The sequence below is a fragment of the Tachyglossus aculeatus genome, chromosome X5, assembly GCF_015852505.1.
Source record: "Tachyglossus aculeatus isolate mTacAcu1 chromosome X5, mTacAcu1.pri, whole genome shotgun sequence".
In the NCBI taxonomy this organism is placed as follows: domain Eukaryota; kingdom Metazoa; phylum Chordata; class Mammalia; order Monotremata; family Tachyglossidae; genus Tachyglossus; species Tachyglossus aculeatus.
Window position 1 is genome coordinate 13,368,056 of NC_052097.1, and position 16,276 is coordinate 13,384,331.

At 44.6% G+C, this 16,276-nt stretch overlaps 1 protein-coding gene across 1 annotated transcript in view; it reads right to left on the reverse strand.

The window, feature by feature from the left end:
• SLC39A8 (solute carrier family 39 member 8) overlaps positions 1 to 16,276 on the reverse strand; it is a 58,704-nt gene that overhangs the window by 15,905 nt on the left and 26,523 nt on the right. The window contains exons 6-7 of the mRNA XM_038769196.1: positions 4,397 to 4,559; positions 2,327 to 2,496 (exon numbers count right to left, since the gene is read on the reverse strand). Coding sequence (XP_038625124.1) covers positions 2,327 to 2,496; positions 4,397 to 4,559 — 333 coding nt within the window. The remainder of the gene's footprint in view (positions 1 to 2,326; positions 2,497 to 4,396; positions 4,560 to 16,276) is intronic.

The following is a 16,276-nucleotide window of genomic DNA, read 5'->3' on the forward strand; positions in this document are numbered from 1 at the left end:
CTTGTTACTTTTAAACTTCCATACACTCCATGGTACTTTTTCTGGATGGCCCAGAGTAAGTGTCAAATGTGGTAAAACCCAAACGTCTTCAAGCATCTGCTTTAGAAGACTAAAAGATGGATATTTAATGGAAGAGGAACATGTCTGCTAATTCTGTTGTACTGGACTCTCCCAAGCACTTAGTACAGTGCTCTGCACATACTTAGTGTTCAATAAATACCAATGATTGACTGACTGATTTATAAGCTACAAGTGCCATCTGTTGTGGGGTGAAACAGGAAGCCCAGTTGTGGAAATACTAAAGTCACCGGTCTATGGATATGGGTGTCAAGGGAGCCACCTGTGTACTCTCTCTCATTTTGGAAGGGGGTTGTTTCAGTTTTGTCCAGCCTGGAGCCCTCAGAGCTAAAAGATGCCACCTAAATTTTTCAATAACTAATCTTGATTTATTAGCTGTAAGTAACAACAAGGGTTTGGAGGCAGATGTGAGTTGGGACAGAGAGAATAGGAGAGGTTAACCAGGATAGTAGTCAGAGGGGATATTTTTCAGGGGTTGAGGTTGGCGTTGGGGGAGGAATTAGGGAGAAGGAATGAATGGAAGTTTCACATCTCCTTATCTATCTCACCAATCCCCTTTTCCCGCTTGTATTTTTAGATTGGGAGCCCGCTAAGGGCCAGGGATTGGGTCTAATTCCCACCTCTGTATTCTTTCCCAGTGCTCTCCACAGTCAGCAATTAATAAATGCTATTACGACTACTACCCAGAGCTTAGAACAGTGCTTGGCACATAGTAAGCGCTTAACAAATGCCGTCATTATTATTATCATTATGGAGAAAAAGTCAAAAGGTCAAATCCAAATTCATCCAAGTTTAGAACCCACAAACCAGATCCCCTCACCCCACCATCATCTTTGCTACTGTGATTCCACCTCAGGTCCCTGGGGAAATCACACTCATTCTTTCAGTCCAGTTCCCAGGCATTCTTCTGGGGCAGAGGAGAGCGAATACGGTTCCCCATCAATCAGTAGCATTTGTTGAGCACTTACGACATGCAGAGCACTGTACTAAGCGCTTGGGAGAGTACACTACAATGGTATTAGTGGACACATTCCCTGTCCATAACGAGCTTACAGTATAGCCCCTAACTTGCAACCAGAGCCAAAATTAGGAATGGGAGAAGTCAGTCTCCACATTTGTCAACACAATTAAATCAATCCCTGTCCAGCCTGTGATGATACCACTGGGCTAACGCCACCTTTTTTTCCTAACAAGGACTCACATGTCTTTGGTTGAGCTGGCGTTCTATGAGAAGGAAAGTTAATTTAAATCTGACCCCCAGAGATTTCTTTTAGATAAAAACATTCAATAAATGGTATTTATTGAGCACATACTGTGTGCAGAATACTTTATTAAGTATTTGGGAGAGGACAATATAAAGGAGTTGGTAGACTGTTCCCTGACCATTATGAGCTTCCACTTATAGTCTGCAGAGGACTGTAAACTCTCTCTATTTTAAAAAACATACTCCTTCAAGAGCGCCATTTTGATATCTGCCTTGGAGGAACTGAAACAAACATTGATCCCCACTTATTTAACTCATTCTAATAGAAAACCTGAGAAATTTCCAGAGAATTGTAAAAGAGTGCCTTCTTTCCTGAAGCCACTAGCAACGTTCAATACATTACAAATATGTCAGACCTATCCCGTGATTCACCCATAGCTCCAACTAGCAATTGCAGTTCTTTTCTAATCTCGCTTCAGGAAAGGAAATTGACTTATATGTCCTAAAAAGGATAACCCCATAAAGTTAAATATCCACATCTGTAAATAGTAGGGTATAAAAAGTTCAGAAGCACAGCAGTGTCAGCTAGTTATCTGAGCACATGTGAAGAGCCAGAATAGAGAAGCTGCATGGTCTAGTGGATAGAACATGGGAATTGGGAGGACGTGGGTTCTATTCCCGGCTCCACCATTTGTCTGCTGGGCAACCTTGGGCCTCAGTTGCCTCGTCTGTAAAATGCAGATTAAGACTGGGAGCCCCATGTGGTACATGGACTGTGTCCGACCAGATTAACTTGTATCTACCCCAATGCCCGTCACATACTAAGTGCCTAACAAATGCCATTTAAAAAAAAGAAATTCAGAAATATTCTCTCTATAATTCAGCTCTGTAGCTCAGGATCTTTACTGGGATCCAGCTTTCTCTTCTGCAGAAAGTATTCCAGCTACTAACAGCCTGTGAGAGTGATGAGAGCTCCTAAATTGCGCACAGATTCAAATTGCTCTCTGCATTATTATCACCCAAACATAGGACCCGCAGCCTTACCTCTGGAATAAGCTGGAAAACTGCATTTGAGAAGAGAGTCCCGATGGCCAGGCCTACAAAATAGGTCAAAATCTTGGGAAAATAGGGTTTCTTTACCCAAGGAATTAAAAACACTCCAAGGAGAGAGGCCAGATTAATGATAGTCACTGCGAGGAATCCATATCCCCAAACTGCAAAAGAAAATGAAGCAGAGGCTGAAATATTCTGACTATAATTACTAAATGAAAAACTACTGCATCAAACAATGGTATGTACTGAGTGCTTCCTATGTACACAGCACTGTACTGAGCGCTTGGAAGAGTACAGCAGAGTTGACAGACATGCCCCACTCCCTCCCTCTCCTGCCAAAACTGGGGTGAATTCTCTTCCCAAGAGAATATAAAGGGAAGAAGCCAGACTAGGGAAAGCTCTGGCTGGAGAAGTTAGAAGCTTAAAATGTGTTCCTTTAGCAGGACTGTGCACTGAAACTTGTTGTTAATAAAATCCACTTATTATTTTTGCTAAATTTAACATGTGTCCACCTTCTTTTAGATTGAATCACCCTTGGGGACCAGGAATTGTGCCTAATTCAATATTCTAATACAATTTCCCCAAGAGCTTAATAAAGTGCGTAGCAGAAAGTAACAAATGCAATAAAAACAACAAATGCAGTACAATTCAGTGTTACTCAAAATGTCAAAATTAACTAACTTTCAAATTCAGGATTATGCATATACCAAATTTCTTTTTTAAACTTTTCAACCCTTGCTGACCTCCGCAATTGGCAAGATTTACTTTCTCCTTGGCTCTTTTCTAACTCACATGTACTACTTTTTTCCCCGATTACTCAGCGTCTACAGAATACCTAGGATTATAATTTTATACAGGGCACTGCTTAGGCTATTCGGGCAGAATTCACAAACAAGGATATTCTAGCCAACTCATACTTTGGTTTGTGACCTGAAAGTAGGAACTTCGTCTCCAAGGGGCAAGGATAATTTGTGAAGAAATCTTTTCATTAGAAAAATAAATTTAGACCCAAATTTGCATCAATGATATTTATCAAGTGCTTCCTGTGACAGAGCACTACACAGAGCAGTGTTGAGAGGACCCAGAGTTAGAAGACCTAATCCTGGCCCTCAAGGAGTTTACAATCTAGTAGGGGAGATTTAAGTCAACTATATCTTCGAGGAAGTAATAGAGTATGTACATATGTACCACAGTGATGGTTGGCCTGGATGGGGGTTAGTAGTTAAGCACAAAATTATTGAAGAGGTGGGGGGCATATGAAATGAAGAGATTAGAAATCAATTGGGCAAGGTCTCCTGGAGACGTGGTTTCAGAAGAGCTTGGAAGATGGGGAGAGCAGTGGTCTGTCAGATGTGAAAGGGGCTGGAGTTTCGGGAGAGGTCTGGGGAGGGTGTGAGCGAGAGTTCAGCAGTAGAAGACAACACTAGGAGCAAAGTGATGAAGTCATCCCCAGAGGAGAGGAGCAAAGCATGTGAGCTGAGTAGTGGAAAGTGCTTAGTACAGTGCTCTGCACATGGTAAGTGCTCAATAGATGCGAATGAATAAATGAAGAAGAGGGAGGACAAGGAGGGTGGAAGAGAGCTGGTGAAATGCCTGGAGAAGCCAACGGTCAGGAGTTTCTGCTTAATTACAAAGGAGTGGGCGGCCTTTGGAGTGGGGAGATGGGGCAGAGCGATGGTTTAGAAACAGTGCAGAAAAACAATGTACTTCATTTGGGGAAAACACATACCGTATCTACAAGTTTACCTGCAAATACACACTTTTCCTTAAAAGCGATACTCTCCTTAACGACCACAAACATCATTATTCAGGATTTCTGAAATATAAAAGTAGTAAATAACTTCCCCCCCACAGCCATACTATGCCTCAGACCTTTCCACTGGGTATTATTTCAGAATTCCCCAGCTAATGAAAAAAAAGTCTTCGGGACCAAAGTCAAATATTTAATGATAGGCCAAGACTGTCATAGAATAGGTTGCCATAGGATAAGCAATTAGAAGTGTTAAAGCAGAAGGATGAACTAGCAATTTCCAACCTTGGGAGAAAAATATTCTTACAAACCTTCTGGGGTTGCCGGTTTATGACTCTGTTCTGAGGGAGCACTGCAAGGGTGAAATACCAGCTGCTGTAAGACTGCAGGACATATTGTTGAGAAGTTTTCACTGGTTATCTGGGTATCGTTGGAAACTCCAAGAGTGGAAAAAATCTCTTCGGCCGACAAGCACTGCAATAGAATAAGCAAAGTGAAAAGTCATGTAAGTATAAAGCAGAGAAGCAGCGTGGCTCGGTGGAAAGAGCACGGGCTTGGGAGTCAGAAGTCATGGGTTCTAATCCCAGCTACCCCACATGCCTGCTGTGTTACCTTGGGCAAGTCATTTAACTTCTCTGAGCCTCAGTTCCCTCATCTGTAAAATGGGGATGAAGACTGTGAGCCGCACGTGGGGCAACCTGATCACCTTGTATCCCCCCCAGTGCTTAGAACAGTGTTTTGCACGGAGTAAGCGCTTAACAAATGCCATCATTATTGTTATTATTATTATTATTTTTATTATAAAACCTCCCTAAATAATTAAAAAATAAAATACAAGTCACAAAATAAAACCAAAGATGACAATAGGGTGTAAAGATGCTGCCCATTTCATCAAGACCAAGAAGAACACTGGGCTTGTAACTTCTCTGCTAAAATTTAAGTTAATGTCCGTCTCCCCCTCCAGATTGTACGCTCCTTGTGGGAACGGAATATGTCTCCTAATTCTATTGTATTGAACTCTCCCCAGTGTTTAGCACAGTGCTCTGCACACAGTAAGCACTCAAACAGTCAGAGGTCATGGGTTCAAATCCCAGCTCCGCTGCTTGTCGGCTGTGTGACTTTGGGCAAGTCACTTAACTTCTCTGTGCCTCAGTTACCTCATCTGTAAAATGAGGATTAAGATTGTGAGCCCCACATGGGACAACCTGATCACCTTGCATCCTCCCCAGCGCTTAGAACAGTGCTTTGCACATAGTACGCGCTTAACAAATACCAAAATCATTATTATTATTATTAAAAAGGGAAGCAGCATTACCTAGTGAAAAGAGCACAGGCCTGGGAGACAGAGGACCTGGGTTCTAATACCGGTTCTGCCAACTACTTGCTGAGTGATCTTGGGCAAGTCACTTCACTTCTCGGGGCCTCAGCTTCCTCAAGTGTAAAACGGGGATTAAATCCTACTCCCTTCTACTTAGACTTTGAGTCCCATGTGGGCAGGGACTGTGTCCAACTGATAAACTTGTATCTACCCAGCACTAAGATAAGTCTTTAACAAATAGCATAAAAAATACCATTGATTGATTAAAATGGAAGGCAGTTACAGGGTTACAGAGAGTCTCCCGAATCCGAGTACATGTTGGTTACACATACTTTCCAAATACAGATTCCCAGGAAACGCATCTGTGGCAGGAGTAGCAGAGGTCCCGTAGGTGAGGGAGAGGAGGAGACGGGCTACAGAAAGAGGAATGAAGACAGTGGGGTGGGCCCGTTCAGGAATAATAATAGTTATAATAATGGCATTTGCTAAGCACTATGTGTCAGGCACTGTTTAAAGCACTGGTTTAGATACAAACTAATCAGGTTGGACACAGTCTTGGTCCCACATGGGGCTCACAGTCTGGCTCTCCACATGGGTCATTCCCTCAAAAAAAGGTTAGAACAGCATGGAGGTAAGATCTCCTAGGGCAATACGGGTCATACGTCTAGTTAAACCAGTTCTTGATTACGTATGGATGTGGAGGGAGGGGATGGGGGAGTTCTATGTTTTTGCAACTGTGCTTCAAATAATCCTCCAACCACTCAGACCAGTAAAAACACACTGCAACTCCCCATTAGACTGCAAACTTCTTTAGAGGAGGAGCCATGTCCAATCAATTAGTGGTATTTATTGAGCACATCCAGTTTGCACAGCACTGTACCAAGCACTTGGGAAAGGACACTATAGTAAAGTTGGTAGGTGTGATCAATGCCCACAAGGAGATTACAGTCCTTAAATAAATTAGAGGTAAGGGAAATAGTAGAGTATAAGAATATGTATGTAAATGCTGTGGGGCTAGAGTGAGGATCAAAATGGGAAGCAGCATGGTGAGGTGGATAGAGTCTGGGCCTGGGAGTTAGAAGGTCACGAGTTCTAATCCTGGCTCTGCCACTCATCTGCTGGGTGACCTTGGGCAAGCCAGTTAACTTCTCTGTGCTTTAGTTACCTCATCTGTAAAATGGGGATTAAGACAGCCCCACGTGGGACAACCTGATTACCTTGTATCTACCCCAGAACTTAGAACAGTGCTTGGTACATAATAAGCACTTAAAAATGCCATAATAATAATTCTTATTATAAAATGCTTAAGGGGTACATAGTCAAGTAAAAAGTCAACCCAGAGGGACAGGTGGATACGGGAATTGAGTGCTTAGTCAGGGAAGGCCTCTTGGAGGAGATGTGATATTAAGAGGGTTTTCCCAAGCGCTTAGTACAGTGCTCTGCACACAGTAAGTGCTCAATAAATACAATTGAATGAATGAATGAATGAATGAATGGGGGGAGAATGACTGTCTGTTGGATATAAAGGGAGAGAGAGCTCCAGGGCTGAGGGAGGACTTGGGTAAGGGGTTGGCATCGGGAGAGACAAGATCAAGGTACAGAGAGTAGGTTGGCAGGAGAGGAGGAGAATCCAGTATCTTGTAGATCAGTGAAGTAAGTTAGGAGAGAAAAAGCTAGCTATGTAAGTGCCTTAAAGCCAATAGCAAGAAGTTTCTGTTTGATGCAGAGGTGGATGAGCAACCACTGGAGGTTTCTGAGGAGTAGGGAAATATGGACTAAACAGTTTTTTTAGCAAAGTGATCCGGACGGCAGAGTGAAGTACGGAGAGGGGAGGGGAGAGACAGGAGGAAGGGAGGACAAGGAGGAAGCAATCCAGTGGTCAAGGAGGGGAAAAATGGTTACATCAGCATGCTATCTGGATGGAAACAAACAGGCAGATTCTAGAGGTGTGATGACGGTAGCACAAATTTTGTGACAGATTGAATGAGCAGGCTGAATGAGAGAGATAAATCAGAAATCATGCCAAAGTTACAGGCTTCTGAGACAAGGAGTTCAACGGTGTTATCTAGGGCGATGGGTAAGGTCTGTGTGGGAAGATTTCCGCTTTGGGCACGATACGTTTGAGGTGTCGGTGGGATATCACAACAAGAGATGTCCTGAAGGCAGGAGGAAATGTGAGACTGCAGAGAACTAGAGAGATCAGGGATGGAGAAGTAGATCTGGGAATCATCCCATCCAATAGGCCCTCTTCAAAGCCTCCTGACTGACGATGCACAAACTGTATTGATAGCACTAGTCATTTTGCAAAGGGACAGCATCCTTCTCTCTTTCAGTTGAAGGTAACTGAACACTTGCTGAGTGTAGAGTGCTGTACTAAGCGAGAGTGCAATTCAATACAGATGGTAGACAGGATTCCTACCTGCAAGAAACTTACAATCTAGTGGGAGAAAGACACAAAAATAAATGATAGGTAGGGGGAAGCAAATAATTATAATAATTGTATTTGTAAAGTGCTTACTATTTGCCAAATACTGTCCTAAGTGCTGGAGGTAGATACAAAATAGTCAAGTCCCACATGTAGCTCACAGTTTAAGAGGGAGGGAGAACAGGTGAGGGAACCGAAGCACAGATTAGTTAAGTGACTTGCCCAATCAAAAAGCAGGTACTGGTGGAGGGGGGATTAATAATAATAATAATGATGGCATTTATTAAGCGCCTACTATGTGCAAAGCACTGTTCTAAGCACTGGGGAGGTTACAAGGTGATCAGGTTGTCCCACGGGGGGCTCACAGTCTTCACCCCCATTTTACAGATGAGGTAACTGAGGCCCAGAGAAGTGAAATGACTTACCCCAAAGTCACATAGCTGACAAGTGGAGGAGTGAAGTGACTTACCCCAAAGTCACATAGCTGACAAGTGGAGGAGTCGGGATTTGAACCCATGACCTCTGACTCCAAAGCCCATGCTCTTTCCACTGAGCCACGCTGCTTCTCTAGAACCCAGGTCCTCTGATTCCCAGGCCATGCTCTTTCCACTTGAGTGTCAGTATATATGATAAATGCTCAAGGGGTGAGGGAACTGAGACAAAGTGCGTAGCAGAATGTTAAGCACGATAACTGGATAGACGGTGATGAAAAGAATGTATATAATCAAAACATAATTAAAGCCATTATGCAATGGTAGCTTTTTATCTTGATGGGTAGATGTTTTAACTACAAGTTCTCTCTACCTACTTCAGTGAATTAGATAGCCATAAAAGCCCTTCAATTAAACTTATCTAACAAGGACGCCAATCTCCGGGAGAAAGCTTTGCTACAGCTGAACTATAGCGAAGCATCATGGCATAGCAACAACAGCACAGGCCTGAGAGTCAGAAGGTCACGGGTTCTAATCCCGGCTCCACCACTTGCCTGTTGTGTGACCTTGGGCAAGTCACTTCACTTCTCTGTGCCTCAGTTACATCCTCTGTAAAATGGGGATTGAGACTGTGAGCCCCATGCGGGACAGGGACTGTGTCCAACCCGATCTATTTGTATCCACCCCAACGTTTAGTACAGCACCTGGCACATAGTAAGTCCTTAACAAGCCACGACTATCCCAATTAACAACTTCTCTGGGCCTCATTTACCTTATCTGCAAAATGGGGATTAAATCCTGCTCCCAACTAGGTGGACTGTAATCCCCAGGTGGGATAAGGACTGATTAACTTGTTTCTCCCCCAGCACTTGAAACAGTGCTCAGCACATAGGAAGCACTCAACAAGTATTATTACACGTAGAAAGTCATTTGGTTTAATAGGTGGGGAAGCTCAAGTATCACAAATTCAAGAACTGTTTGCTGAAACGCTCACGATGGTCCCTGTCTTCCAAGCTATTAAAGGTTGCCCACTGAGAGTTCAGCCTTCACTAGGATCTCATTAGCAGCCTGCAAAATCCATTATCAAGAGCTCCTGATTTGATGCTAACAGGTTTGCCACAGGGGAGCTAGAACCTCCCTGCCGTGAAGTTATTTCAATCAGAAATTCCAAATTTCCTCAGCATAATGTTCTATGTAGGTAGTTTCTTCCCTTGTTCCTCCAGAGGGTTACTTACCAGCCCCTTCTGAGGAGCATAAACTAGAGGGAGGAGCACATTGGGAATGTGGTCTACTGGAAAGCGTATGCGCCTAGGAGTCCGGAGACTTGGGTTCATGGCTGCTGGGGTGACCTTGAGCAAATCATTTAACTTCTTTGTTACTCTGTTTCCTCATCTGTACAATGGGGATTCAATACCTATTCTCCCATTCTCATACTGTGGGAGCCCCATGTGATAACCTTGTAACCACCCCAAAGCTCAGTACATGCTCAGCACACAGTAAGTGCTTAACAAATACCCCAATTTCTACTTTTAAGGCCAGCTGGCCTAGTGGATAGAGCACAGGCTTGGGAGGCAGAATTCTGGTTATAATAATAATAATAATTTGGGTATTTGTTAAGCGCTTACTATGTGCCAGGCACTAAGTGCTGGGGAAGACACAAGGTGATCAGGTTGTTCCATGTGGGGCTCACAATCTTAATCCCCATTTTACAGATGAGGCAATTGAGGTGCAGAGCAGTTAAGTGACTTGCCCAAAGTCACACAGCTGACAAGCGGCAGGGCCGGGATTTGAACCCATGACCTCTGACTCCCAAGCCCATGCTCTTTCTACTGAGCCACGCTGCTTCTCTATAAGCATGGTCATGGGTTCTAATCCCAGCTTTGCCACTTGTCTGCTGTATGACCTTGGGTAAGTCACTTCACTTCTCTGGGCCTCAGGTACCTCATCTGTAAAATGGGGACAGGGACTGTGCCTGTACCCACCCCGGTGCTTAGTACAGTGCTCGGCACACAGTAAGTGCTTAACAAATACCACAGTTATCATTACTATTATCATAATTATTATTATTATTGTTATCATCTAGGCTTTACACCCAGAGGCCAGAAGGGAGAGTAGCACCATAGTTAATTCCCAACCAGCGGGGCAAAGTAGCTTCTGGGGAAAGAACTGGCCACAATCCCACTGCAGGTGGCCCAATCTGGGCCAGGCCCCCTTTCCCAACTGCACCAACCATGGAATGCCCACTCCCAGTACCCAGGAGTGAGAAAGAGGGAGCAGAGGGGCAAACAGAAGGGAAAAGGAGGACAGCACGTGCAGATTTTGTTACAGGAAGAACCAGCATATTCCCTGAAGTCTTTCCCAAGCCCACACAGATCAGATGGCAAGGGATTGGCAGCATTAAATTAACAAATGAGCTCCAAGGATGGGCTCTAAATGCAATTAGACCAATGCCAGGTGAATAACTGGAAATGAGCTCAAGACCGGGTCCACGATGGAACTAGATATCCTCGGGTCACAATGAAAAGTCTTCCTGCCTAGCATCGCGGCATCATGCCACTTACCGTGGGGGCAAGGGAATAGTTAAAAACCCAGATTTCTGGATATTAGACACCCAGGCATTAAGGCACCATATGGACTTTAAATCCAGAACAGGAATGTCCAGGTTGGTGGTTGGTGCAGAAGAGAATTTCAGAGTAATAATAATAATAATGGTATTATCTTTGTACAAAAACGCTTTGGGCATGTCACTCCCCATCAAAAATCTCCAGTGGTTGCCTGTCAACCTACGAATCAAGCAAAAACTCAATCTCAGCTTCAAGGCTGTCCATCACCTCGCCCCCTCCTACCTCACCTCCCTTCTCTCCTGTTAAATCCCAGCCCGCGCCCTCCGCTCCTCTGCCGCTAACCTTCTCACTGTGCCTCAATTACCTCATCTGTAAAACGGAGATTAAGACTGTGAGCCCCATGTGGGAAAACCTGATTACCATGTGTCTACCCCAGAGTTTAGAACAGTGCTTGGCGCATAGTAAGCGCTTAAAAATACCATCATTTTTATCTACGCATTTGGACCTGTGACCATTATGCATTTGATAATAATAATAATAATAATGGCATTTATTAAGTGCTTACTATGCGCAAAGCACCGTTCTAAGTGCTGGGGAGGTTACAAGGTGATCAGGTTGTCCCACAGGGGCTCACAGTCTTAATCCCCATTTTACAGATGAGGTAATTGAGGAGTAGAGAAGTTAAGCGACTTCCCCAAAGTCACACAGCTGACAATTGGCAGAGCAGGGATTTGAACCTATGACCTCTCCAAAGCCCGTGCTCTTTCCACTGAACCATGCTGCTTCTCTATTTGATATTCACCCTACCCTCAATCCCACAGCATTTATGCATATATTTTAAAATCATATATTATAAATTACTTATTTATATTACTGTCTGTCTCTCCTCGTCCTCTAATGACTGCAGGCTCACTGTGGCAGGGAACGTGTCTGCCAACTCTGGTGTACTGTGCTCTCCCAATCGCTTAGTATGGTGTTCAGCACATAGTAACCTCTCAATAAATACCACTGATTGATAGGTCAGGGATGGAGAGGTATATCTGGAAACCAACCACAAAGAGATGAGAGTTGAAGCCGTGGCAGCGAGTGAGTTCTCCAAAAGAGCGTGTGCATGTGGAAAATAGAAGGGAACCCAGAACTGAACCTTGAGAGACTCACACAGTTAGGGGACGGGAGGGAGAGGAGATCCAGTGAAAGACTGAAAATGAGCAGTCAGAGAGATAGAAGGAGAAGAAGGAGAGGACGGTGTCAATGAAGCCAAGGTTGGCTAATATGTCCAGGAGAAGTGGGTGGTCCTCAGTGTCAAAGGCGGCTGAAAGGTCGAGAAGGATTAAGATGGAGTGGAGGGGGACCTCAGAGAAGGCCATTTCCATGGAGAGAAGGATGCAGAAGCTAGATTGGAGGGGGTCAAAGAGAGACCTGGAGGAGAAGAAATGGAGATAGCAGGTGTAGATGATTCGTTCAAGAAGTTCGGAGAGGAACAGGAGGATGGAGATGGGGTGATAACTGGAGGGAGCAGTAGGATCAGCACCTAGAACAGTGCTTTCCACATAATAAGCGCTTAATAAATGCCATTGTTAATATTATTAGGATCAAGGGAGGGTTATTTTAGGCTAGGGAACACAGGAGCATGGGTGAAAGTAGAAGCCAAACAGCCACTGGAAAATGAATGGTTGCAGATGGTAGTCATGGAGGGAAGAGGAGAGGGGATAAAAGTGTTTTAATTAGGTGTGAAGAGATGGAGTCAGAATCACTGGTGGAGGCGATAGATTTTGAGACGACGTGGGAGATCGCCTCCTGACATACTGCTGGGAAATATGTGGGCACTGAAGAGAGGACAGGAGGAAAAAGGGACTGAAGAGGAGCAGGGGAGATTTCAGGGATTTCATATTTTTGTAATGATATTTGCTAAGTACTTGGTACATGTCAAGCAGTATTCTAAGTAAACAGACCAGACAAAGTCCCTATTCCACTTGAGGCCTGTCAGTATAAATAGGAGGGCAAACATGTATTGATTCCCAATTTTACAGTTGAGGAAACTGAGGCACGGAGAAGCTAAGTGGCTTGCCTAGGGTTCCACAGCAGATTTGTGGTGCAATGAGGATCTGATGCCCAGGCCTGTGCTCTTTCCACTAGGCCAGGCTGCTTTTCATCAATAAAGTATGTGACCTCATCATTAGGGGTAAGAGATGGTGGATAGAGGAGAGCAGCAGGACAGATGGTTTGAGATGGGAGTTAGATGACTGAAACGGGAGAAATGGGCATTGGAGTCAGTAAGGATGGACAAATATTGTTGCCAGAGAGAACAGAAGTTGAAGCACGTGAGGATGAATTTGTGATGGATATGGTCGGCCAGATGTCTGGATTTCTTTCTACTACAGCAGCACTCCGGGGCTCGTGAACACGAGTGGAGGAAGCGTATTGAGGAGACTTACGAGTCAGAGGTGCAAGATCAGTGGGAGGGGATCAGGGAGTTATGTTCCATGGAGAAAGCTGTTGAGGGAATTGATTTGTGTGTCAAGAGAAGGTAGTTTGGGTATGGACACCAAGTGGGGCATGAAGACTTTAGAAAATTGGAGGTCAAATGATTAAAAGTCTCTGAGGGGGAAAAGGACAGATTTGCAGGCAGGGCGTGGGAGGGAGAGAAGGCAGGGTAGGAGTTTGTGGTCAGATAAAGGCAGCTCTGACTTGGTGAAGTTAAAGACTGTACAGTGACTAGAGCTGATAACCCTTCATTCATTTATTCATTCAATCGTATTTATTAAGCACTTACTATGTGCAGAGCACTGTACTAAGAGCTTGGGAAGTACAAGTTGGCAACATATAGAGATGGTCCCTACCCAACAGTGGGCTCACAGTCTAGAAGGGGGAGAGTTTCCTCCGTTCTGATCCTGAAGTGCTATTCTTCCATCTATTCCTTCTTGCTCATTTCCCTCCCAAGGCCCCAGACTCTGGGCAATTTGCATAGTCCCATCCCTCATTCAGGCAGCGTGGTTCAGTGGAAAAGAGCCCGGGCTTTGGAGTCGGAGGTCATGGGTTCAAATCCAGGTCCGCCAATTGTCAGCTGGGTGACTTTGGGCAAGTCACTTAACTTCTCTGTACCTCAGTTACCTCAGCTGTAAAATGGGGATTAAGACTGTGAGCCCCATGTGGGACAAGCTGACCACCTTGTAACCTCTCTAGTGCTTAGAACAGTGCTTTGCACGCAGTAAGTGCTTAATAAATGCCATTATTATTATTATTACTGCTGCCAGAGCAACTCTGCCACTTTCCACACCTGAAGTAACTTATGGCAGGCCCAGAATCATCTATCATCTGTGGGAGACGGTGCTACCAGAGAACACAGAGCTCTCTCTCTACCAAGCAGCCTCAGCTGACCCAGAACCATCCAACATTTGCTGGGACGGGGTTATCTGAGGGACCAGAGATCTCTCTCTGCCAAGCAGCCTTAGTCAGCCCAGAGTCATACCATCTGCTGGGACACAGAGCTAGCTGAGAATCTCTTAGGTCTAGAGAGATATCTCTCTCTCTCTCTCTCCATCAGAACCTCTGCCTACGGCCCGCTGAGACACATAGAATTTGCTTCCAAACTTCTATGGGCCAGTGCCCATTTCTCCATCTTACTTCCCCCTGCGGCAGGGACTGACTACAAAGTGGACAAGACAGGACACAGGTGCGGTGGTCTGACACCCTGGTGACCAAGACTCACCTTTTCACACATTAACAGCTGACTGCCTGTTTTAGACTGTGAGCCCACTGTTGGGTAGGGACTGTCTCTATATGTTGCCAATTTGTACTTCCCAAGAGCTTAGTACAGTGCTCTGCACATAGTAAGCGCTCAATAAATATGATTGATGATGATGCCTTCTCATCTACTCTCCCAAGTTCTTAGTTCCCCTCCCAGGGTCACACCTGGAGAGTTTCCAGTCCTCTACCAGTCTTGACTACGGGAGGGAGAGTCAAGTGGTGGCATACACATTCCATTCCTTTTCATTCATTCATTCAATCGTATTTATTGAGCGCTTACTGTGTGCAGAGCACTGTACTAAGCACTTGGGAAGTACAAATTTGCAACATATAGAGATGGTCCCTACCCAACAATGGGCTCACAGTCTAGAAGGGGGAGACAGACAACAAAACAAAACATATAAACCAAATAAAATAAATAGAATATGTACAGAGTAATAAATATGTACAAACATATATACATATATACAGGTGCTGTGGGGAGGGAAAGGAGGTAAGGTGAGGGGGATGGGGAGGAGGGGGAGAGGAAGGAAGGGGCTCAGTCTGGGAAGGCCTCCTGGAGAGCTTGGTCAGTGGCTAGTGAGTGGAAGGCCATCTGCTACAGAGAAGCAGCGTGGCTCAGTGGAAAGAGCCCGGGCTTTGGAGTCAGAGGTCATGGGTTCAAATCCCAGCTCCACGACTTATCAGCTGTGTGACTTTGGGCAATTATCTGGGCCTCAGTTCCCTCATCTGTAAAATGGGGATTAAGACTGGGAGCCCTCCGTGGGACAACCTGATCACCTTGTAACCTCCCCAGCGCTTAGAACAGTGCTTTGCACATAGTAAGCGCTTATAAATGCCATCATTATTATTATTATTACATCAAAACTCACCTGTGCGGGGCAGCACTGGCATAGGAGAGAGAGTCGAGGGCAGAGACTCAAGTTTACTGCATGGAAGGAGGCAATGGTAAACCACTTCCGTATCTTTACCAAGAAAACTCTACGGATCCACCACCAGAACGACTGCAGATGGAGGTGGGGTGTTGTGGGAGAGATGTGTCCATCATGTCGCTATAGGTCAGAGACGACTCAATGGCGTAAGGCAAGAAGAAGCCTTCTCATCAACACAGCAGCCTGTTTACTCCTAAATTTTCCCCTCTTTGCTCTCAAGGAATAAACAGTAGTCAAAGAGGTCAAAATATACGAAAATGAGGGGTGAGACAAGGACGGCAAAATAGCCATAGGTTAAATAATCAGTGTTGCCTCAATACCTATGCACGCTTTGAATCAAACAGCAAGGTAGATTTAAAATGTTCTTCAAGCAACACACTTCTGTCTAAATCAAATGGGACACATGGTATCAGAAGAAACGGTTGTTTGCCTGACAGTGCAATTACTACTGTGCCAATTTTCTCAAACTCCCATGTTGTAAGGTTACGGACTGTACTCGGTCAATAATCGACCCGTCTCGGGAAAAATGCCCAACAGGACAAAGACCAAGAGGAAAAAGGGGGAATAACATGCACATTAAGCCAATTAGCCCTTTCAACTGCTGATATTCCCAGAACAGGTACAGAGGAGACGGAATGATGCTTGAGAACTTACAAGGAGGCCCCAAAACAGGTTCGAATGCAAAAAAAAAAAAAAAAAAAAAGTGGCAAACAAAATACAGTACCTGTCTGGACTTTGCTAAAGATTGTTAGACGACAGGGCTAAGAGTTTTTA